General features: G+C 36.3%; 1 protein-coding gene across 1 annotated transcript in view; it reads right to left on the bottom strand.

Annotated features, from left to right (window-relative positions):
- Positions 1–26,616, bottom strand: part of KDM6A (lysine (K)-specific demethylase 6A) — a gene marked incomplete at its 3' end in the record, with an annotated part of 104,200 nt that overhangs the window by 25,022 nt on the left and 52,562 nt on the right. The window contains exons 5-13 of the mRNA XM_010183698.1: positions 17,352–17,406; positions 14,485–14,519; positions 10,980–11,073; positions 6,035–6,161; positions 3,220–3,318; positions 2,604–2,823; positions 1,908–2,042; positions 1,311–1,466; positions 611–706 (exon numbers count right to left, since the gene is read on the bottom strand). Of these exons, the coding sequence (XP_010182000.1) occupies positions 611–706; positions 1,311–1,466; positions 1,908–2,042; positions 2,604–2,823; positions 3,220–3,318; positions 6,035–6,161; positions 10,980–11,073; positions 14,485–14,519; positions 17,352–17,406 (1,017 nt within the window). The remainder of the gene's footprint in view (positions 1–610; positions 707–1,310; positions 1,467–1,907; positions 2,043–2,603; positions 2,824–3,219; positions 3,319–6,034; positions 6,162–10,979; positions 11,074–14,484; positions 14,520–17,351; positions 17,407–26,616) is intronic.

A 26,616-nucleotide genomic window follows, 5' to 3' on the forward strand; every position in this document is an offset into this window, starting at 1 on the left:
TGAAGAGACAACCAAACATCATAACAAAAAAGAGCTGAAACAAGATTTCAAATATAAATATAAAATCTAACCTTTCATATAAATATATTAGATAACATAAAATATAGAAAAGCAGTACTAGATTTCATTTGAGTAATTGCATTTTGCAGAATGTGCACGTTCGTTTATGCAATTTGATATAAGGAGCTACCTCAGAGGAAAAGAGGATATTACAATACTTCTACATCTCCTTTAATATCCCACACATTACAGCAAGTAGCAAAACTCACTTGGCACACAAGTCTGGCAATTTGCATATCTATCTATAAAACATCATAAGAAAAAAGAACTATTGTATGCACTTACTTTATATATTCTAGAACTCATACTATGTGAGTGTTCAGTTTCTGCTAGAGATCATTTATTTTACTACAGAACTAATCTCACATAGAGACACCATAAATATTAGCACAACTTGAATTACACTGTGTGAATTATTTGAGAAGTATTTCACATTGAATTTCAGAAATGTGAAACCAAAAAATGTTGAAGATTTTTTTTCTTAAAAGGAAGAAAGAAACAAACAAACAAGAAATGCATCACAGCTTCTCAAGACCTTCAACATACCTACCTGTAATTTCTGTGGTGTCAAGCACCAAGAATGAATTTGTTGCTGTACAGAAGGATGTGACACTGTATGGCCACTGCTCCAAACATCTGAAGTATTCTGAGAGAAAACATTACGTTAAAATACATGACTATCAAAGGATCAACACAATTTCTTTTACTATCTGTATTTCACCTTACTTACGAAAGAACTAGTCATTGTTTCAAGAACAACAATATAAACAAAGAAAATACTAAAACATGCCAAGTCTACCATTCCCATGCAGGATCAATAGTCATCCGAGGAAAAAGTTAAAGTATATCTAATACCATAACAAGAAACAATCAAATCAAACTATGCAATTAACTTAAATGTACACTACTTTTAAAACTGAATACTTTATCTACTGTAACACTATTACATGATGATGAAACACTTGAATTCTAAATATAAGCAAAGGCAATAGACATGATGACATGATCGCCTCCCTCTCTATCTATCAGCAGACTATGGCTGCACTTTTGCCCCTATGCACTTCCTATCTGAACTGTAACCTGATTAAACACATCACTGAAAAGTGTTTTTTAAAATTCCTAAAGACATTCCACACCTTGATGCCAAAGGATTAAAATTTACAGCACAAATTCTGTGCATGCTGCATCACTTTAATGCATATTTCCATATAATTTTGGTAGGGGGCTCTTTAGTTCATCAGAATATATACCTTTGTTGGACTAGATGTTCTTTTCCTCTTGGCAGGACTGGTCAGGTCATCTACTTGGCTAGAAGGAATCATGTGTAGTGGCAAGGATTGCTGTGAAATTGGTGTTTGAGTGAGGCCTAGTACAGGTTCAGTATTTGGATGATGAGGTTTACAAGCCTAAGAATCACAGAAGGAAGACAAAAATATGGTTCTATATATTCTTAATTCTTTCATTTCAATTATATATTTTAACAGCCCACATATATTAAAAGGGCCGAGTAGATATTCTGAAGGTGATCTCAATAACTGAAAAATCAGTTTCCATATGGTCATCAATGGAGGAATGTGTACCTTTCATGGGATTATTAAACCACTGCAGCATTTCTATTTAAGATGAAATTTTTTAAAATCATGAAAATCCACAAAGGTTCTAAATTGGTACCCCCATATCTCTCCCATATTATAGGGAGCTTCTTGATCTAGTATCCCTTTGCAAATAAATCACAGGCTTTTTATTACTAAAAGCCAGTTCTGTGCTCAATAAAATAAGCTTGACCACTACCGATTGTAAAGAACCCTTAAAGCTGGGCACCTGCAGAACATAACCCAACTTCTCACCTGCTGTGCTGTGTTCATGGCACCCTGCCTGGAGGTAAGCTCTGCGGGGATTGGTAGGCTCCATGCCTCCTCAATACTAGGAAGTAATTTAGTTTTATTCTGTAGACTACCTTGTGGAAGGTTACACAACTGAGCCTAGGAAAAATTATGTAAAAAGCAAATTTAACACAAGCCTACTTTAGTAAGAGCAAGTCCATGTAATCTTCCTAAATGCTGTAGCTAATTATGTCTTAAAGAGAGGATAGATTTAAAATTTGGGGTTTTAGAAAGGTGCTAAGTATAAAGAGGGTAACCAGAATATAAACCTTTGTGAGAATCAGAACAAAGATGAGCTCTGGATTCAGAGGTCTCATAATTCCTTTTCTCTGAAATTGCAAACAAGAGTGAAAGATAGCGTGTGTGTATTCTCTCTCTATGTTATGAGAACTTAAAAATGTAGACAATACAAAGAAAAAAGCAAAGCGATGTAGAACAGTATGCTTTGATTAAATGTGAAAAATAGGGTTTATAAGGAACTAAGTTTCACTTAAAAATGGAGAAATAAAATATTACAGGCTATGATATGCTTACAATACACATGAGAACAGGTTATACACACCACAAACAATTGCAAGTTAAACTTTTGTGTAACTTCTCCCCTCCCCTCTGCTATGTATTTGGAAGAGTATTTCCCGCTTCTTAAAACTTTAGTTTTACCTGTAAATACTTTATCCGTGCTGCAAGTGCAGAGGTATTACTACAATTTTTGCTCCTAGTTGCATTTAAGTAGCATTTAATGGCATCCTGAGGCTGGTTGCAGGACTCATAGAGGGTGCCTAGGTCCATCCAGGCTGCAGCATGGCCATGGTCCAATTGTACAGCACAGATATAGGCCTGTAAAGCATCCATAGGCTGATTTTGCTGTTGATACAGCACACTGAATAGAAAGATTAGTGAAGTTGAGAATTAATGACAAAGTCAAAATACAAGCAAGTCAAATATTCACGTCCCCCTCAACACCCTTAATAAACTCTGCTGTTATTTAAAGTACAGTAATAAGGATAAACAACACAAAATCTTAACATGCAAAACTAATCTACATAGTATATTCAGTATTTTAAAAAATGAAAATAAAAATATCAATTTTATTAAAATATATAAATATAAATTTATTATTTAAACTTCAAATCAGGTAAGTCTGACAACATGAGGGCATAAATAAAAAAAGCTTTATGGTCTCCTTGAGAGCACAGAAAAGAAAAAAAGCTGATATTCTTTATTTATATATATTAGCATTAAATTATATCACTGTATTACCCTGTATCATTCTTACCCTATAGAACACCATGTATCTGCACTTGCTTCTGATTTATCAATAGATTGCCTATAAGATATAAAGGCATCCTGAACTTTCCCAATACTTGAATAGCACCTGGGAGAAGAAAAAAAAAAAAAAAAGAACTCTGGTAATATTTATAGAAGGTAATCATTGAGGATGGCTTATCAAGACTGATCTGATAAACGTTAGGTCATGCAAATACATACTCATTTACACAAATCCAAAATACTTTCTGTTTCTGACTGCCAGGCATAAGCAGACTCAAACGTCTTCATTGCTATGTGTTACTAATTATTTATTCGAAAAGTACACTAAAACTGCTTAAACTCTAGCTTACTGCATTTGTAAAGAAAACAGAAGTCATGCCATGTTTTAAAGACTTGCATTTCTTTCATTTGTGATAACTTATCAGTCAATGAGAACAATATCTATCTACAGATATATTGTTATAAAGAACAATTAAGCTACCTATTTTATCAATCATATGGTTATGAAACTTCAACAAGAAGTGTTTCAGAATTATTAAGAGATACTAACCAACTCAATCAGGATGGTTCTTGATTGTCTGGGAAGCTTTTAATGCACATTTCTCACATCTCAATACGATTTCAAGTAATGAACAACAAATCAGATAGTTTTGTGGCATGTATATAGCACTACATTTCGTAAAAAAAATCTTCCTGTTCTCGATTTTTTCATCATTTCTTACTTGAATATTTTTCACACACAAACGCAAAAGTATTCTGGCATTATAAGCAGAAATATCAGAACTCTAAAGAGAACTACAATTACACTACAGGGAATTATACCTACCTTTTTAAAATGAAAAACCTCAAATAAATCAAATATCAAAAAATATATATATTTACTAAATTAATCTACAATAGATCTGCTTCTTACATCATTTGTAATAAGCTTCCCTGTTGGAAAAAAAACTGACAACTTTCAAAACACACAAATAACAACAGAAAATTTATTCTAGAAAAAAATAAAACGAACAAGCAGAACAGTACAAGCTGAAACATTCTACACTTTCATGTATTCTCGAGGCACGCTAAGAAAGGAGTACAATAAAATCTAGCAGTACTTTGCCTAAAAACATCCATTAAGCCTGAATCCAATGTTTCAGAAGATTGTTTTAATTACAGTCTAACCCAAGTTCCAATAGCAATGTTTAAATCTGCGTGCTTATCAGACACATGAGGATAGCACTAACATTAAGCACACAATAGAACTTAAAACAGGCGATGGATTTTTTTCCAGTGGTGGAGAAAGGTGGTGGTGGTATATTTTTGAAAGGTAGCTTTAAACCAACTTGCTATCCAGTTTGGATAACCAGCAAAGGAACAACACAAGGGAATGAATCAGGATGGAACAAGAGGTAGAGGGAATGCACAACCCTGTAACCATCTTCCTTTCCTCCTCTCCTGCCAGCACAGGGACTGAAGGAATGGGGCACACAAACATTTCTGCTCTACTCCTCCCTGCAGAGTACAAGAGATGCTTGCACTTATTCCCCCCGCTATTTCATGTGTTTCTCCCCCTTGATTCTATGGTCATAGGTTTCACTCTAACCCCATGAAAGTTGTGGCACAGTAGGAGCAGGAGTAGCTCACATAGATACTTTATGGAGTCCTGGCTCTGTCCTTGCTGCTGTGTAAGAACTCACTGAGCTCAAGGCACGTGGAACGTGACTACAGAGTTAAAAAAGGTGTTTCAGCCCAAGAGATGATCAGGTGAGCCAGATGATTCCTGGCTCATTTTCCCTTTTCCCTCCACACCTGCTCTAGCCCTCTGCCCTTCACACTCAGTGCCAGTGTTCCTGAGCCTGCAGACAGCTGGTCCAGGAGCCATCTTACAGGAACAGCTGGAGAAAGAAAACTAGGGTGATAGGGGCAAAAAAAAAAAATTAAAAAAAATGAGGTAGGTTCCAGTTGTACATGACCAGAACCTCCAAGAAAGTCAGCTGAAAGATACTGAGGTTACGATACTGATTTTATTTTTGCAGAATTCCTTTCCAATGTATTTCTCAACAGAACTGACTTGTTCACATATGGACTTGAATTGCCCTCAAAGCTTTCTCCAAAACCTGATTATTTCAAGAGTTACTGCTGGTTTGTGTCAAGTTCTTTATTTTCTTAAAAAGAAGAGCAAGAAAAGTAATAAAATGTATATGATTTACATCTTGAAATAAATTCATTTTCAAATTAAAATAATACTGTCTGATAGTACAGAATTAAAACAACACTTAAATAGATACTAGAATGGATCAATCTGAGCTATCTCGGTCTAATACTCCGTTGCAATGAATGCTGTTTAGAAATGGATGTAAGTCTGGGAAAATATTTGTATTTTAGTGCAAAAATTGATTGAGACTAGAAGGAAGATTGAGAGAAACTAAAGGGATAAAGAATTGTGAAAAGTTATGAAGAAAAGTAACATTTACACAGCATTCACCAAAAAAAGAAGGAAAAAAAAAAGAAAAAAGGAACAGGTAAAAACCAGGCAGGACAGACTCAGACTACTGTAAATGCATGAACTGAATAATAACTACAAAAGAAAAAAAAGGCAGGACAACTTGGGTAACATACTTAATTTCAACTTTTAATCTATATTCATTCCAAATATATTAGCACCTTGTCTTTTTATACACTTTCCAGGAAACTAGACTTCAGTAGATACAAATATATTTTCCCTTAATTTTTCCTCTAAAAATATTAAGAAAAACAACATAAGATATTCACAATAATGAATTTTGTAAAAAGAAAATTATAAATTGAGTTTCAGTGTCTGTAAAATAATTTCTCACCTTCCAAGGAAATACCAGGATTGACCAGAATTTGGATCTGCTTCTAGAGATTTCTGGAGATACTGTATAGCATAGCTTTCCTTGGTTGCCTTGTCTCCAAGCTGATCCACGGTGTGGTGCATCCAGCCTACAAAAAGAATCCATAAATAGCAGAAGTGAAATACCCTAAAAGACCATTTAACACTTTGGTGAAGCAGGATATTCATAGCATTAGTTCCCCTTTAAAAATAGGAATACCAAACAATAATATTGCTTACATATGAATGAAACTTTTGAAAACTTTTAAAGTTCTATACTAAAATTAAAGGAAAAAAAGGACTCTAAGACAAAATTACTTTCAGGTACATTTAAAGTGTTCTTATTTTTTTTGTTTAAAGAATCTTGTACAAGGTTAGTAGCCCAATTATGAACCACTCAGTCTTCTAATACAAAAAGTTAATCTGAAAACATTAACTCTTTCCTCCTCTGAACACAGATACTTTCCCTGCCCTTGTGAAAAATGCCACCATTCTCCCTGTCACACACATCAATTATCCGTAAGTTATGTTCAGTTTACTCCTTTTCCTCTGAATTCTCGTACTGATCCCTTATCTACATTTGGCCAGTTCCCCAACAGAACATTAGTAAGAATTTTTCCACCTCCCCCTAAATTTTTCTTATGTTGTCATTTCATCTTCACTGCCACAACATCCTTTCTGTTCACCTTGCCAAATGCAATCACCTCTCATCTACATAAAAAATTCTGCTGAAAAGATCATTTTATTTCCTGATCTAACCACGTATCACATTCTTTCAAATGCCTTTTTCTCTTTCATTACATTAGACAAATTACTGATCCTTACTTCAAAGGCATCCCACAATCTATGCTCCCATCCCATCTTCTATGTGCTATTAAATCACATCTCTGCTCTAGCACTGATGCAATGCTTGGTTACCATTTCAAGTAAAGCACTTTCATCATCATCTCAAGCTGCTCCTCATATGCCTCTGTGCTTAGATGGAATTCCTTTAAGCAGCCACAAAATCATCTCACTACCATTCGTATCACGAATACAAGGAAATCCTTTGTAACAGGCAGCAGGCTTGCTGAAATCACTACACACCACACTGGGCAGCAAGGTCTCTGCTTAATGTCCATACATTTATCTTAACAATCAACTCAGCCAACATTTGTAAAACGTAAGATGTGACAATGGATTGTCCCTATGTTTTTATAGCGTCCCACCCATAAATGGTCCCCTGTGAAACACTACAATACCAATTTCATGAAATATCCAAGGTTTGTATTAAGTTTTGGTTATCTACAGAGTTGTATACACATCTGCACTAAATGTCCATTTAAAACCTTCATCTTCAGCACCCTAAGCATATCCTTTTTGAAACAGTCTAACTACATAACAGGTAATACCACTCAAAAGATCCAGATCTCATCTGAAATGGTAGACAAAGTAGGCAAGGCTGAGAACTGATCTAATGAGTATTTGCAGCCTTACTTCACTCTCCGTAATTAGACTGTACCTTAAATATTTATTCTACATGTTCTATGCAGCTTATATTTTATTCTAAGGGCTTATAGTCAGTCGACAGTCACAATGACACTTTTGAAAATGAAAGACAAACTCCTACGCTTTAAAAAAGGCAAACTAAAACAAAACCATTCTACTGAACACCATTTGCCTAAAGGTGTTTTAAGTAGCATCACTCAGAATCTGTGGCCAGAAGTAAAAGTTTGAATATTTCACTGACTGCAACAAGTGTCAGGTTAGGAGCCAAGTGGTCACAGAGCTGAAAAAAAAGAGTACTTCATTTTGTCTGAAGATGGATCGAGTCAAAACCATGCCATCAGGAAAAACAAGGAAAAAAAAAAAATCAGTAATTTTTGCAGAGACATAATACACACAACTTTCTCTCGTGGACTTCATAAACAAGCTATGATTTTGATTCAAATCTCAGGTCTCTGACTTTAAGCATACAGAAAATACTCATGCTTTAAGAAAAAAAGGCTTATGTGAGGGGGGTTATCAGAATGCACCCGTGTAACCGTACACTAAGGATAAATGTACCGGGTGCAGTGCCAGGCAAAGCCTGAGATAAAGATAAGAGTTCAGGGATTATAAACAAGGGTAAGAAGAGACATTAAACGATTTCCTGAATCTTTGGAAATGCTGTGTGGTGATGCCCACTTTCTGTTTCATCAGAACCTTGCCGGATTGAAAGATAACAAGTTGTATCAGGAGATCTTTACTGAGGTTCGCTCATAAAAGAAAGAGGCTATTTCTAGGAGACAGAAATGAGAATGAGCAATCCCTATGTAGTTGCGCTGCTGAAACAAAGGTTGCTTCACGATTTTGTTTATCTGCACAGAGAGGTAAAAAAGGCAGAAAGCAAGGGAGAGCCAACTAAAGTTTTCTACTAGAATAGCACAGGGAAAGGAAACTGGATCTCTCGTCCTCATGCATAAAATGAAGAATGTACAGCAAAGTGGTGATGGAAAAACCCCAGAAACTGTGCAGTTTCCCATTTGCAAGACCTAACTCAAATTCTTAACTAGCATATTGTCTACTCTACTACTCTTGGGACATTTTTAACATAAAAAACAAAACTACAGATTTTGTCCATACTTCACAGATGTTTCACACTCTTTTCCAGGTCTTTACAATAGAATTTGTTACAAATCCCTGTGTCGCCTCTTACTGAGAATGTGCTAGCCTAGCTCATGCTGCAGGGCTTTTTTTCTGTTTATCACTCACTCTCATGCTTAACTCATTGCAACTGCTTTTTCCCCAGTAAACGTCACCATCGCAGTCTCTGAAGAGATGAGCCTCTTCCCCATTTTAACATCTGTCTCATTCAATTATGTGGACACCATCTAGGAATGCCCCTAGCTCAAAATCATTGGGAGAGTGCTCTGAGAATCTCTCAGCAGACGCTTACATTGCTCTTACTCTTCACTACCAACTGCTGAGTAAAACGGGAGGAAGAATATCCGGACAGATTTGATCTTCAGTGTTATTAATCTAACGTTTAGGCAAAACAGTAAAAATAATTATTCTTTGGAAAGCAAATGAAATGGCAAAAACGAAGAAACAAACTGTTCTTATCCAACTGCACAGATCTGACTGTTACATCTACCCAATCTAGTCAGCATGCATCAGCTCAAGCAGATACTTATTTATCTGAGAATCACAGGGTTCTCCTCCACAGCGATCTGCTTTGGAAAACAGCAGCAAGACCAAAGATTTTAATAATTCTCTCACAAGACATCTGAACTTATCTAAATTTCAACTCTGGGTATTTTTATGCCAAAAGTATTTTTCTGCTTGAGTTAGAAAAAAAAGAGGAAAAATAAGAAAGAAAAGAAAAAAAGTTCAACACAGAAATACAAATATATTTTGACTGGTTTTTTTCAGTAGCATTCTGGCAGATGGCAGGTATTTTCTATTTTTTCTCAACAGCAGTACACCACCCAGACTATACTTCCTGAGGAGGTGTTTTCATTATCAGCTGCTAAAGACTAAATCTGTGATAAACACCATACTCTGATAAATACCAGAGTTAACAGCGAAGAGCAAAAGAAACTGTATTATTCCTTGAAAAGTTTGGTTAAGACCATTCTGTCCCTTTCTCCACATAAAAACTACTCACACTACAAAACCAGGCAACCTATGCTGCTTGAATAAAAGGGAGTTAATCCAGTTTTCAGACAGCAGACAACTCTTGAAGTCACTGCTCTTATGGTGAGCACAGAGACCTGTGGTAGGATTTTATGAATACAGCCATGAGCCTTTGCTCCCAGTGTGGCAACATACATCAAACAGAGTGGAAAAAGTGTTGGTCAGCTATTTTGGGAAGCCTGTTTTCCATTGATCATATTCCCTGTTCCTTATTATGTTATTCCTATCTCTTTCTGGAATAAATTACTGACAATTCATACTGGGTGGGATAATACCAAGGTTAAAAAAATTCAAAGAGGATACCAAAATATAAGCAACACTGTCATGTGACAGCAAAAACATCAGCACCAAGACTCCTGCAATGAATTCCTCCAAGAGTCATTTGTCATATCACACAGAAGGATGGAAAGCTAAATAAATGAGGCCGCTCCAAATCCATACACAATCTGCATTACAAAAAATAAAGCACTGTGAATGTAACTTAGTGCCAGTTACTAATCTGAATTAAATGCCACTATGTGAAGGGGGAAAAAAAAATGGTCATAAGCAGGCTAAATTAATATTTAGAATAGTAAATTAGATGAAGAACATGGAGAAAGTGAATGAAGTAGTTTTGCACTGGGTTGAAGTATTTTAACAAAATATTCTGGAAATAATTTTATAAGGCATATAGGACAAAAGCAATTTATGCTACCCACCCATTAGAAATTTTGGTCTAAAATTATTTATAAGCTTTCTATAAATACGGAAGATGACAATTTTTACAAAATAATACTTTTTTATGTGGTTTCTTTTATGGAAACTGATGATTTGACTTTTTAGTTACAGAAATAGGTTTTCACTGTGTGCTATAATAAAGAAGAAAGAAAAGGTAACTCTTTCATTTGCCATGTTCTTCTATTCTGCAACAGAGTATTTTGGTTTAGTGCATTCAGCCTGGCTATTCAAGGGATGATCTCAGAAGCAGAAAAGAGAATACAGAATTTCCTACTGCTGCACTCCTCCTCTGAAAGACAGCCCCCTCATTGCCCAAAACCTGTAAGGCTCATACTGTAACAAGCCTGAGAGCTTTTTAATTTTGTAAGTTTAATTAAAATATTTTCCTCTTCTCTTATTTACTTAATCATCTACTGTTATACATTCTGAGTGAAAAATCTCACGTATCATACTCAGTGTCTAAGACTCACTTTGGAAATAGAGCCTTAAGAAGCACTGCTGAAGGCGAAGATGGAAAAAAGAAACACAGAAAAATAGAAGTTAATTTTACATACCTAACTGCTGTAAGACAGTTGCTTTTACTTGTGCAGGAAGGTTTTCGATCTGCAAAAGTTGTTCATAAGCTTCCTTTGCAGAGTGATACTTTCTCTGCAAAAGGAAAAAAGTAAATGGATTAATCATAATGCTTACAACAGATCACCAATAGCAATGATTTCACAGCACTGACAGCACACAAACACATTGACAAAAAATTCTAGAACTTTTTTTGCATACAGTGCATATGAAAGCTTTAATGAGTGACGTATCTATATGCTTAAGAAAATAACTTTCATAAATACACTATTTAATATAAATTAACTACTTAAAATAATTAAGGTAAATTTGAAAACTATTAAATTTGGTCAACTCCTCGTATGTGTATTATGCTTCTCATACTAAAATGAATATACTGCTTTTAAGGGAAACGCTTGAACGTAAGTCTACATTAGAAAAAAACCCTACACAAATTCCTCTCAGGAAATTCATAATAGAAATGAAGATCATCAGTAATTAGTGGCTGGTATAATTTTTACTCTCTCCTTCCTTCAGTATATTTGAACTCCCTTACAAACATATTTCTTGTCCTGATAAGAGTCCAATCATATGTAGAATTAAAACATATCCATGGATTATGCCTAGAGAATGAAGGTATACCATCCTATTATTTGCTACAGAGATTAAGTGTGCTTAAAGCACGGAACATTCAGTTATTAACTCCCTACATGAGCACATCTTGATATAGAAAATACACTTCCAGGTTAGGATTGACTTCTGGAGTAGTTTGAGCTGTTTTGTATATATTAAAGGTTAAGACTTTAAATGATAGATCATTTTTTTTGTAATAATGTCAGCATTTATCTTTCCGTTACCCTAACAACAATTGTTTAACAGCGAATGTACTTTAAATGCTTAAATTCTCCTGTTCTTTCTCTCCCACAAAAGTCTAGAAGACATAAATACTGAGCACTTTCTGGGTTGCTGTTGTTTTTTTTTCTTTCTAAAAATTCTGTAAATTTTTTATACGCTTTCAGGTAATTCAACATTAGACTGATAAATAGGTAAAGAATGTACTAAAATAAATGGGGCCACCTAAATGCAAATGATCATGACTTACATTATATTTGTTTAATGGAAGGTGTACACAATGCTGACTACTGGTGTTTTAAAAGGGACAACTGGGAATAAAACTCTAAGCAAGATAAATACCTATTAGAAGTTAAAAAGGTTATTAGGTTCCTGAGCTCTCACAGTCACAAAAGACAACTCTGTTGGTTTTAAAAGCTTATTCTAATCAGGAAAAAAAATTAAAGCAGCAATTACATACTTTCAAATGGAACAAGGGGAAGTTGGTAGAAAAGATTTTTAATTGGTGTTCATGAAATGCAGACAACTGGTAAGAAAACAAATAATATAAATAAATAAAATACCCATGGCCAGCAAAATAAAAACAATTAGGAAAAAAATTTAAATTTAGCACTGGGAACAAAATTCGTAGTTTATGACCGTGAAGGATAACCAAATGAACAGAAGTTCACCATACAGCATGACAGCAGAGGCAGCAATCCAGACGTCAAATAGGTAAATGTTAGTGCCTAATACTGCCACTTTGAAAGAGATGTTTACATGCTGGGGAGGATTCAGAAAAGCCTATTAAAGTAGTGCACGGTTTCCAAATCTAGACTATTTTTTTTACTTTTGTTATTTGTTGTATTATCTACCCTTTATAAACCTGTCTACATATATGCCTTAAAATATTACAGAAAACTGTCATAATGTTTACATTGTGTTTTATTTAGGTATGTTAATTCCAAAAATCCAAAGTCCTTGATACTGGCTGCATCGTGAGTGGTCTTAGAAATGAGAAGGAGGAGGGGACCCCAATCCAACATCTTCCTTTAGACCCTGTATAAGCTATCACCCTAAACAGCTAGTGGGACTCAAGCTGCCACAGATTAAATCATAGAAACGAGCATTAAACAGCATGAAAAATCCCAGAGAACTCTTTATCAGCGCTAGGATAGTCTCTTGTTCAGAGGCTGGCAACCAATCATTTAAACTCCAGTACTGTGAAGGTATGTAATTAAGGAATGAATTCACTTTTGCTTTAAATATTAGAGTAGATAGTTTTCAAAACCATGGAGGGGTTCAGAAAACTGTAGCACTGTGTCATTTAAAAGAAACCAAGCAACCAGCCTGCCTCCAAAAACATTCTTCATTGTGTCAGAGGTAATATCCAGAATGAAGTCAAGACCATTTGGGTTTCCAAGTTTCTCAAATTCCAGAAAAGAAGATGCCCCTCCCAGCCAGAACTGAGAGACAACCCAAGTCCAATCGCAGAACGCACTGAAACATCTTTGCTCTGACTTGAGTTAAAATAAAGTTCCTGCTGCCTGTGACTGTCAGTGAGAAAGCACTGGTAACTGGTCACGCAATGAGATAAGGCACTTGGCATGGTGACCCGAGATGTTCAACTTTCTATTTCGCTCCAGCAGATCAAACGTGTTGAGGATGCTTTGTTATATAAATGTGTCAGATGTGCTCCAGTGCTCAGAGTGAAATCTGGATGGTGGCCAGGTAACAACCACAACAGGCCATGAAGTTTCTAAATGACGTTTTGGGACAGGGGATTTCTGTCTTGTCTATAGCTTTTCCTCAAAAGCATTCAGAAGAAAAGCACCTTACTTAACAAATCTGTATCTTTTATTTACATATAAATACCTAAAGTAGTTTTTCACTGTGCCATCAAGAGACAGCACTTACTTTATCAAGGTTCCTTTTCAACTGACTGAAAAGGTAGTTTATGTCTGACATCCATTTTAATTACAACAGTGTTTGTTTTCATGTCATATCCCTTCCTCAGTCATATAATGCCTATAAACATCATAAAAGGGCATACAATCTACATTATATGACCAGTCAGTCAAATTACAAACATAAAATAGCTATTGAAATAGCTACTTGGTTCTAATTTACTTATATTCTGGAAGCTCAGTGTTCTATAATATCCCAAGAGATTCATCTAAAAAAAAAAAAAACAACCACCTGTGGTAGGATTTGATATAGAATTAACAACACAGCTTTATGCTCTGTTGACCTCAGATCTCAAGTATCTGTCACATATCAGTTAAATTTGAAAATTTCATATCTAAAAAGGTACCTGGGCTAGACTCAACTTTGTGTATGTATGAGAAACAATACGAATATATATATAAAAATACCAAAATTATATATTTTTATATCTATATATAATCTCATAAAAGAATTATACTCAAAATTATGTTTAGGGTTATTCTGGCACTCAAGCTGGGAGACTAGCAAATATGTAAGTTTATTAAAATAGCTACTCCATTTTATAAAATGGCACAAACAAAATAATTTACTTTAGCCAAAGCAAATAAAGTTTCTTTAGTGATTCAAGCCTGACTTTACAAAAGCATCTATAATCTCAATTCCACAGACTGGTTATAACATATAGTTAGAAACAAAACTGCACTTTAAAAAAAGGACCTTAAAGTTTACCTGGATTTCATATAAGTGGGCGATGTGAAACTGAACTGTAAGAACAGGAAAATAAAAATTATTAGTTTTAACGAATTATAACAACTTCAGTATGTTTTTTCAAGTGAGGGTTAAACAATGTTTCAGATTTATCAATGCAAAAAAAATTGTATTTTGAAGACAGAAAAAATTATTTGTTCACATTGATATTTTACACTTAGTATAACAGAACTAACAGAGAACGAATACGTACCCTAACAAAGCATTAAGACTGCAAACTGATTTTGCAGGAAGGCAGACCATGGATTTTATTTGTATTCTGAAATGCAGAGTCCATTAGCCTTTCAGCAAACTCTGCAATAAATCTCTCTAAGCAGAGATGCGCAACAAAAGAATGTAGGTAATATTTTTTGCACATAACTGAGTTAGGAATAAATACTTATTTTTTATTTTCATTCAGCTGCCAAGGGACAGACAAGCTGGCTTACAGAAGAGAAAACTATATTATACACTCCTAGCTTTATACAAGACCTTAAATTTAGGCGTTGGTTTTTTAAGTATTGTTTTTCCCCTGTTAAACAGAACTAAAAGCACTAATAACAGACGGTATTCTGATCATTACTGTAAAGCACCTTAAATTCCTCACACAAATTGCACAAATACCATACTACTACTAGCAGCTCTTGGAGGCAAGAAAATTGCTGGCTGGAGAAAGAAAATAAAAGTTGTTCAAGAGTAAAATCAGAGTGAAAATCATCCTTGTGCTGTTCAAATTACTAAAGAAAAGGGAGAGTGCCTGATCTCCAAGCTTGAGAAGGGCTAACCTAGAGTAGTCATCAACTGGTAGATAGCTAAAGCTTGCTGAGATGGATGTAACCCTTATTCCGATTTGATGAGGAAAGAAAAACTCCTCTGAGACAGACTTTTGCCTGATGTTCTTGAGGACTACAAGAAAATAGCTCTGTTTGAGCCAAGCTCAATTTATTTCAGTTACATGGATTTCTTTCTCTTAAAGCTACAGAAGAGCATGATGCAGAGGTTTATGCAGGTAATTTGAAGTTCTAGGGTTTCTCTCTAGGTCATAAGGGATGGGAAAAGCTCCCTTTCTGCACTGCTTTGTCCTTCATTACAAAGAAAGTAACCTAAGTAACCTAGTGCACTTCAGAAACCAGGTCATAATGAAATGCATCATCTAAAATGTTAATAAACTTTTTGTGCTCCTAGCTGAAGGTTGCATAACAACACAACCATTAAGTTCACCACACTGACAAACTTTACACTGCACTGATGAAAGCAAAACCTCTGCTTTTGTTTCAGGAGTTCTTTATCTAAAAAAAATATCTCCTTTATTTTTTCCCCTCATAGCAAAACCCCTTCAGCGTGAAAGTACAAGACAAAACTATGGCTTGCAGGGGAAAGAAATGAAAGGTGTCACATCAGAGACTGCTTCAATAGAAATACTCAAACATTTCTGCTAGGAAGACACTGGCTGTAATGCTGTTACTCACCCAGCCTTTAGAAATGCAAGGAGCAGGGTTAAAGCAATCTCAAGCATTTATGTGAGGGTACCCAACACCCTGGAGCAGTGCCCGGTTCTCTTTCCACTGTGTAGCACAGGAGAACCTGACAAAGTCTCTCTCCTTTCTCTTCTCTCCCCTTCTTTCAGTTTGTCAGGCTCCTTGACCAAGGCCACGGGGCAAAGAAACCCTTGCATGAGGCCATACCTCAACATAAATCTGGGGGCACAAGAGGCTGTGGGGGAGGAGCTAGGAAAACCTTACAAAAATTCAGAGATACAATAAAACCCAATAAAGTTAGTGAGTAGTATGAACTAGCATGAAATATGATCTAGAGGCACACAGCTGGTAGAAAACAATAACAGCCTATTGACTGAGAAAGAATTCTGCAAACAATTTTACAAAATCATCTGTGCCTGTTCCTGGTAAGTGACAGAGCTTTGGAGAAGACCTTGTAGCACAGCCGACTCCTTGATAGCGATACAGCCAGCAGGCTCACCCATGCAAACAAACCCCCTTTCATCACCCTCGCTGACAATATTCACAATTCGATCCAGCTCTGAATTAAAGAATTCAAAAAATGCTTTTAAATACTTTATCCAATGCTTCTGAAGTTAAGACTTAGGAGGTAACTTAAGCTCAACACCAACAGCAGCAGAATGCAGTTAAAAAGCGAGTACCTTAAAAAGCGAGGGAGTAATTTCCTTCACAACTGTGTGCTTTTTAATTCTTACAGACTCCCAACACATGCAGGAACATATGCTTATTCCTGCATACAGTCCCACTAACTACTGATAAATAGTTGGAGAATACTCTAACAGCCTACAGTATATACTGCATATGACAGATCATACTACACTAAGACTCATGCATTCAAGTACAGAAGAATATAATGTTGGCATCTAATCAATCAAATTCCATTTTGCACTTTTTCTTACTTCAACAGCATAAGACTGATGCTGAATTTTATATCTATAAATTTAAATGGCATTAAATACTCACTGAAAAATGAGATATTTTCAAGATGCCATCAAGTTCTAAATAATTACTACTACCCTAATGTGTGCACGAGCACTATGTTTATAAAAAATAAAGAGTCAAAAAGTGTGTTTCCTCCAGAACTCAAGTCTTCAGAGCAATTACTAAGCTAAGTTTCAATTTTTACTTACTCCATTTACTAAATCAATCCCCAATTCCACTGGAACATCTGTCTCCATTGACAGATGGAGACAGGCTTTGTAGTCTCCCTCTCTCAGTACTCATTCTTTTGATTTTGAAGGATTGGTCCATTAAAAATTGATACAGTTGTGAGCATAAGACTTTTAAAAAAATCAACAACACAATAAATAGAAATACTTATAGGTTACTTACTTTCAGCGTTAGACAAAGTGCAGGGATTGCAGTCAATCAAAGCTAACTGAAAATGCTGGAAAAAAAATAATTTGTTTTTCAAAGTAATACTAGCACTATGGCAAATCACTAAGAATAAATCAATTTTGTACTTCAAAACAAATACTGCATTTTACCATGTGTCTTAAAGAAAACCACTTTCAATTTCCATTCAACTGTTTACTAGAGGGAAGTAAATTTATTTTATCGCAAACATAGCAATGCTTCTAGTAATATAAGATGGAAACAAACATCTTTGCAAAACTGGGATAGCATCTGGAAAAATGACTGCATCAAACAAATGGTCAAAATCAGAAGGTCAAGTTTTCCTCAGAATACACAACTGGGTATGCAATCACACTAGCTCACAGAATCATGGAGATGAACATCGAAGCAGTCAGTTTGTCTATCTAGAAAAAACAGAATACTCTTCCTTCATATTGAGTGATTTGAAGTCTTTGTTTAAAAAATGATCTCTTGTCAAAAAGCACTTAAAATTAATACCTTTACATTAAAACATGAGTTAATCAGGAGTTTGTAAGTTCTTACATCCTCTCCACCAGGTATGAAGATAACTTCAGTTAAACACTAAAGCTTGGTTATTTTTAATCACTTTTGCTCAAGAGAAATTAAAAATATCGTTTAAAACATCTTTGTATTTGGAAGTTCTGAGCCAAGCATTTCTCTCTCCTAGAAAAGACCAGACCAGCAGAGCACAAAGTCTGGCTGCCTCTGTCAGAAGATCAGGCTGTGAGCAGTCAGGGGTCACGCTAACGCAGTGAGCGCTGTTTTACAGCTCAAAACACAACCGAGTGCGTTAAAATGAATGGAGCAGGCACACAAACTCAAGTGTCTCCGAACTTTTCCAAAAACTTTATCAAAAATTCCTATATGGTGTAGAATTTGGACTAACATATTCATATAGTGAATAATGCCTAGGAATATGGGAACCTAAAAGGAGCATATAAAATACTACTGTAAATAAATACAGTTATCTACAAAACAGTTTCAGGTGGCTGCTAATACAGAAAACATTTCTGGTACTTCAGTAAATTTTATTTTGTTGGCACAAAAATGGTTATTTAGCTACAGTTGTTCAAGATGCAAAACTAGGTGACATCAGGAGCTTATTACTCAGAAGAAAAAAACCCAACCCCTTATTAATGGATATATAAGCAATTCCCTTTCATTAATGTCATACATAGAGCTACTAGATGCTACATAACTTTCCTCATGGTCCTAATAATACCTTGTGTATAGCATAACTATATAACATACATCTCAAAGATTTACAAGAAGAGTTTAACAGAGCAACAAATTTCTAAATAACCATTTCTAACAGAAAAATTGTTAGAAAATTAATGTATTATCTACAGAAAAGCATAGAAAAAAAGAATGGAGACAGTCTCATGAGCTCTGCAAGGCACACAGTGACACAGCTTACCTCCTGCTCACTGACTTCCATCAACATCATTTGTAATATATAACAGCTTTTCAAAAATGAAACAAACTCGAGTTGAATGGTAACACAAATTTGCGATTTTTAATGAACCTTTTAGCAATATCATTCCCAGAAGAGAGCACAGAAAACAATGAACTCACATATACATTACTAATAAAATAACTTTTCAACCTTAGAGCAAGCATTAAATAACAGCTTATAAATTTTAAATATTAGCTTAGCTCTCTGCCTGGCCTGTTCCTTTTCCTAGAGCTCAGCAGTCAGAGAACTTAAAATCTCCCCTCACTTACATTGCAATGCAGGTTGTGAGCCTCAGAGACATCCTTTAGTCGGTTACCATAGTGACTCTACTAAGCAGGCAACTTAAAAAAAATAAGGCTAAATAAAAATAAAACATTCTACTTTATATTGCATTTTGCCTGACTAAAGAAAAAGAAACAGACCTATATACTTTGGCCTGCACAATGAGTGTACCGATCTAAATGGTACAAGATCTGTTTTGTACAGATGTGTCATCTCGCACTGTCACTAACAATTAATATGAAAAGATGAAGCAGAAAGGAACAAATTTGCTCTCACCTAGCAATGCTTTCATGAAAACTGAGCAGATCTAAAAAGAAATGATTGATAACTGTTCTGTAGTAGCTTTTCAGAAGGGTTACTGCAGGGAGACTCACTAAAAAAAAGCAGGCAACCGTATAAGAAAATCTAACCATTTTAATATTTAAATATGCTAATAGTATCAGTGCTGTACAATAAAAAAAAAAAAGCAGGAATACACTCAGCAATGCTGCCTAAAAATCTAAATTCTTGCTGCTAAACTAGCTGAGTTTTACATTTCAAAATCCACATTATGCAAATTTTCTAAGTGTAGTAAATTTCTGCCTGCACTGTTCCCTAGGCTACAAACAGTAAAGAAATGAAGAAACCAAAGCCCAAAACTGCAGCAAAATGAACCATTTACACTAAACATTATCACAAAGCAATACACAGAAAACCCAGAACCTTTGAAATTCACATACGCGAACAAACCTACACCTCTTGCCAGATAAACAATACAAAGCTCCCCGTCGCATACTCAAAATCAGACAAGAAAAAGTACGCATGCATTCTAACGCATAAAACTCATCAGCCAAAAGCAGATCCACTGATCACAATTACCAGAACCAAAAAATTAAAAAAAGCAGTGATCATTTCCAACTTCTGTTTCTGCAACAAGCAGAAGCGGCTAGCACACATCTGCACTTCTCTCAGATATTGCAGCTCTGAAGCTGGCTACTGCTGTGTGAAATAGTTGTTATGCAGGAGAGGCCGCTGCAGTTCAGAGACGACGCACAATACCTCACGGCAGACAGCAGTCTATAGAAATTCAAATCCTGAGTAAGAGGATTTACCTAGAAGGCAGTGCTCTGAATGTTAAAATGTAACAGGCTCTCTTCAAGAGGTGCAGCTCAAGTCATAATATACCTTGATTTGTAACCATCTGTAATTGCATAAGTATCTCCAGCCTGTTTTGCCTCCTCTCTGGAACCCTTGACTTGCCTCTTGATTGTGGAAACAATTTCCAAGGTAACCTTTCTAAGGATCAGAACTACAGTGGACTGCATAGAAACAGAACTGATGAAACCATTAGGTCTGGTAGTAAAATAACAGTAATCTGACACTGACTCAGGTAACTTAATATGTTTTCGTCAGTAAAATTAAACACCCAATTCTCCTAAGAAATTAATCCTTTACAATTAGAGAGGCAAGTATTGTTGTTTGTTTAATCAATAAATAACCGTTTAATTCTTAGTGCAGGATTTTCAGTACTCTCTCTGTTTACATCCAAGCCTGACTCCTCAAAATAGTGCTTCTACTCCCTCCTCCTCTCGAGGATGACACTAGCAAGTTTAATAGCTCGCAGTTCTGTATTTATTTAGCAAGCAAGGCAAGCCATCATTTGAAACCTGACAATTCTCACAGACTTACCATGAAGGAAAGCTCCATCATGACTCAGTAAAACTCTGTCAGGAGATGGCTTTTTCTGCCTGTGTGACCTAGGTGTGATGCCTACGCTCCTCAGAGCGGCCTTTGTTCGGAGAAGTAGGACACAGAGAGCCTTGCGTAATCTGCCGTGGCCGAGCGCCAAGCCTCCATTTGCCAGGCGCGTTAGGGGCCAGGGGAGAGGGTCAGGAGAGGACGTGCCGCATGTGCTGCTGCTACGTCAGCTCATTGCTTGGCTCTCCAGCGGCTCCTCAATTCAGAACACATTCAGCTCGGAAGATGAGGGTTTGTGTAGCACAAGCACTCTGTTACTTTTGTCCAGCATTCAAAAAAACCAAAACAAAACAAAATTCTCCAGACTGAGGAAAACTGTTACTCGGCAGAAGAAAGCTGCTGGAGGACAGAAGAAACCAAGGTCACCTATACACACAAACTGAGTAGCAGCAGTACGTTCAGATGCATGTTGTTTTCGCTAGCTGTATATGAAAAATTCTTTTCCAGCAGAAAGACCAACATCTTATACAGTACTCCAGAGCATTTTTCACAGAGCTATCTTAATACATTGCCTGCCTGTTTTATCATTATTTGTGCTCCATCAAAATCTAGCTATTCCTGAATTACAGCTCGAAGGACAGCCCACAGCAAAAAATACCACAGGGAAATGGGATGCCTGGAAACTTATCCCCACTGCTGCATCCCCAGCATCACCATGGAGCCAAAGCGCCCTGAGCTGGGGTCATTTCAGGACCTGCAGCCCACACAGCCACCCAGGCTGAACTGAGAGCACAGCACGATCCTCGCCGGGTATCTGTGACTACCGAGCTGGGATGCAGAGCCAGCTACTACTGCGTGTCCTGTATGCCCACCTTTCAGTTATGGCTACTGAACCCGCACCAAGATACCTCTCACAAGGAGAGGGTCCACAAAGTAAGTGCAGCAATACTCATGGCTCGACTTCCAAGTCAACTATTTATCTTCTCATGGTTTCTTTCCCTCTCCCCTCAGATGACAGAAGATGCCACACAGCACGTCAATTCAACGTTAGCGTTCACTCCTCTTTGTAATTGAGAAGTTTCTAAAATACACCTACAGCTTTCTTTTCCAGGAAAACTCCAAAATGACCCAAAAACCGAAACAAAACTAAGTGAGAAAGAACAAAAGAAAACACTCTGTTGGTCAGATACTGTGGTATTGTGATTCACTGTCAAACCCACTTGTACCATAACTCTTGCAGTCTGATTACAGTGCCATGCTGTGTTAAAAAGAAATTTTAAAAATTAAAAAACATTTTAAAAATGTTTTTACTGCTTGTATGTCTCTCCATCATACACGTACACAAGACTCACAGAGCAATTTCATTCCCAAATGCCATTTTCCAACCACTTACAATTTTTCTGACTAATTTTATCTTGCTTTCCACAAAAGGCTTTTTAGGTGAAGTGACTGGAATCTTGCATATCCACCTTGCAATAGCTAAAGCCCTTCCTTTTGGTTTGGTTTTTACTTAAACACCGCCAATTAGTTACTGGTAGAATTACAGATCTAAAAGTAAATGCAAGAAATTAAAAGTTGTCGTAACTGTATGTACTTTGACTAGTTAATTTTTCTTTAATAATTAAAATGAATACATAAGATTTCAAGTTAACATGTTTAAGCATAAAAATTATTAATCTAAGCACATACGAAAAATAACTAGGATGAGAAACAGCACTTGGCTTAAAAACAAATTTTCACTTTCATAAATAACATTCCTACTTATTTCTGAGAAAAAGAACATTAAAAAATGAACAATATGTCTGTAACAGCTAAACGTTAGCATACAATAGCTGCAGTAGCTAAAAACTATCTTTCATAAAGAGATAAATATAGACAGGATAATTATTTGAGTGATGGAAAAGTGTTTGACTGGAAGTACTTTGAGCTATTCATCTGTATATCAGTATTTAATTTTCGACTATTTCATGCATATTCATGTTCTTCATGCATATTTTCCCAATAAATTCTGATTCTTTCGCAGCCTTTTTCTTATCCTAACATAAGCAGTATGTCTTAACATTACTAACAAATGAGAATCTTTAGGAAAATTATTTTAAAAATTAAATTATATTGAGATTCATGATTTACAGGAAAGATCAAAGCATAAGCCTGAAGCAAACTACTGGGAGACCTATTTTGTGTATAAATAAGGAGGCAGAATTTCTGAAAGTGAAGGGCAGAATCAGTAATTCTACTACAAGGCATATAATTGAAAACATGAGAAACTGAGTTCTCAGTCTTCTAAGGGTTTTGTTGCTGGGTACAGGATGCATCTGCAATACTTAAAAACCAAACAAAATTCTCAAAGCACGACACACCTTCATTTGCCATAAAATAACCTGCTTGCACCCAGAGTCCCTACTGACCACCCATCACAATGAATAAATAAATAAATAAATTCACCACCAAAAAAACCCCAAACACAAACAAAACACACCCTCACAAAACCAAACCCACAGAAAATCTCCCAACTCAACCACTGTTCCCTCAATGTCATAATTAAAATAAATACGAAAACCTAAGATTTATTTTTTTCCCTTAGGTAGTCTTTCAGCAAACAATCAACAGAAGTGAACTGAATTTTACATTCAAAGGGCTTTCACGGTCATAGCCCTAACTCCCCGCTGAAAGCCCATGACGATACCTCAATGTCACCAAGCAGAATGAGCAGCAGATGGAACACTGGTTTGCCATACCTGCCATTTCTAATGCAACTCAACTATTAGACCAAATAATATCAAAGCTGTAATTTTTCTTTTTTTCCTCAGCTTCTCTTTTATGCACGCCAGTGGTCTTGTGCAGCACGCCCAGCTCCCCTTTCATGCTCCAGCTCTGCATTCAGCTTCCAGCTGGACAGGAGGCACAGGGCCTGCCCGATGCACAGCAGCTGCTGTGTGGACGGGACAGTTCCTTCATAGGAATTTTTCACATCCCAACAGACCAGCCCCAGGACCAGTCACTTGCTGCCCCTGCTGCAGACCAAGCCAACCAGACCACCAGGTCCCCAGCGTGCAGAGCTCTAATGGCTCTGGGGCAGCACCTCATGCAAGACTGTTCTAGGAACTTCTCTTTGAAATCTCTTTGATGCATTCACTAGAAATTGGTTAAAATTCAAAAATACTTAAGAACTGAGACACATGTGCAAGACAAGGTGATTATATATGAAAAAAGAGACTAAAATTGAAAAAATAGATGCAATAAATACAAATTTACTTGGATAGCAAGTGACATGCCAGAAATAATGTGACACATACTCAGAAGCTTGAACATTTCTTCCAACTATGCTTACTGAACCAATAAAAATATGTATTCTATTCCTAGAGATCCTGCCTTATTTTCCTTCCAGATTATCACAGGGCCACCACAGGTAATACCATCAAACACAATACTTCTAGTGGTGTTTGTAGGAAATGGCAAGTAGGAAAGGACGCAGTGAAGCGTGAAAAGGTTACGACTGTGAGACAGAGCTTAATAGTATGTTTCTGCTATAGTAACCAATAATAAAATTCCCCCTCACATCCTCAAAGACACTGCCTTGTTTACAAGACTTTGGAATTAACTGTACTATTCTGATGAATGGGGCAAATTCAGCTTTCACGTATCACCTCTGAAGGTAATCCTGCCCCGTCAGGTTACACAAGGACTTGTCTTCTTTCTTTTCAACCAGAAGGGCCACTTTTTTTTTCCCTTAATGTAAGCCCAAAGGACAAGTAATTTTCAACAGCACCGGTGTTCTTGCCAGAGTTTATGGCAATGGGATAACAGACCAGTCAAGGGTTCTCATGGTAATCTGCAAGTCTTAACTGCAGCAATGTTTTAAAAAATGCAAAAGCAGTAATTTCGAAAAACACAGAGTTGATTTTACGCTTGTTAAACAGCACTCTAGTAATTATCTTGATCATCAACATCTTAAAATAGTAAAAATTAATTTTGTGCTTAAATTGCTTACATAAAATATAGATGATTTATGTTAACGGTCTAAAATTGTGAAAAACATGGAATATGTGACCTTCAGACTCCCATATTCCCCCTTTGCCTGAAGACTCTTACTGACAATGACTCATCTATTGGCAATGGTTTATTCTTAGCAATTACAGACTTAACATGAATGTTTAAATACCATCAAAAATATTATGATATTTCAAAGTACATTAATGCAACGTTGGTACAATCTGTGAAATCCAGAAGAGTCACAAGTGAATACCAAATAAAAAAAAGTTACTTCCACTTTCCACCTCAGTGTCGAACAGGAAGCTTAAATGTTATATAGAGCCTCTGGAAAGGGTCTGGACTCAAGGCCAGTCATGAGCAGGCTGAATCCTAAACCTCAGAACTATCCTCTGAAATCCTGGATCCTTTTGAAAAGGTACACAAAACCAAAGGCAAACCAAAAGACAACCGTGCCTTTTCATTTCTTTGTGTTACTTATCTTTCTTTTGTGAAGAGACGAGACATTCTGTGAAAACATCCCTTTGCATGCTATCATCATCTCTCTCATTTAATTTTTCCCATGCTTGTGCATAACCACCACACTGGCATTTCATTTTGTTCTCTTCACCAAGGAAGTATTTTTCTGACTTGCCTCTCATATTCTTATCACTCACAGCACTCTGGCTTAAAAGGTTTTTTAAACCTCAACTCAGGGATCAGCCAGATTAGCTTTTAAAGAAGCTACTGCTTCTTCCACTTAGTCTACTCCCCAGTCAGTACATTCTGATGCACAAACTGTTATCTTCCAATCAGTAATACTTTGTTTTCAAACCAAGCAGACCAGTTTCAGGACTCCGCATTAAATCCACAGCTGAGCTGAACTAAAAACAGCTGAAACTACTCGAGACTGAATGGATCATCTCACTGCATCTTCTCTTCCCTGCTCCTCACTGTTATTCCCCGCTAAGGAGTGCAACTTCCATAGCTAAGGAAGCAAGCCACAAACTCTACTGTAGCACTTTCACACGGTCATTCCAGAGCAGAGTTTCATGTTATGTTTTGCATCAGCTCTATTTCCTCCCTTCCCACTTTCGCTCTCCTGCCATCTACCTTGCATTGCATCTAGCATCTGCTCTGGTTCAGACTTCTGATCCATCTCAGTCTGCAAATGGAAAAAATAATAATAATAATAATAATAAAAAAATCACTCCATTCAATGTAGCAGAGGGTGCCAAACAACACAATCAGGATTGCAGGGTGGAAAATGAGACAACCTTATAGCAACAACGTGCAGTTTTACTGATTTAAGGACAATGTGAAATTATCCTTAATGCAACCCTCACGTCATGTTTATTTCGTCATCCTTTTGAAGATCTTCGCTCTGTTTCAGGATAAGCTGTTTTTGTTGCTGCCATTTGATTTCGTGAGTGACTTAATCACACTGCACATAAAAGTGATGGAATGATGAGAAGTTTGCATTACCAAAGATTACTTTCTTTCTGTTTTTAACATACTTCTTTGGTGTTTTTCCCATTTGTAGCTGGTGTATTGAAAATTTTAAGTTTGGTATACTCAAAATCCTTGTGATAAGCAACCTTTTTATTTTGCAAAGTTGTGAAGATCAAACATGGTAGATTATTTAGATTCAATTCTCATAGCATCTATTTAAATACTTGATTCAGTGATAGAATTACACATTTCATGGCACAGCAGGAAAAGGTTATTTATTTCTTATCAATTTCTTCTATTAAAAATTAAACTGCAGAAGTTCTTTTCACTACTTGATTACAAGCTTACTACCTCCTTGTAAATTTACTCTTCTGCTTTGTCCAT

This window comes from Mesitornis unicolor, unplaced genomic scaffold, assembly GCF_000695765.1.
Source record: "Mesitornis unicolor isolate BGI_N332 unplaced genomic scaffold, ASM69576v1 scaffold14854, whole genome shotgun sequence".
Lineage (NCBI taxonomy): Eukaryota > Metazoa > Chordata > Aves > Mesitornithiformes > Mesitornithidae > Mesitornis > Mesitornis unicolor.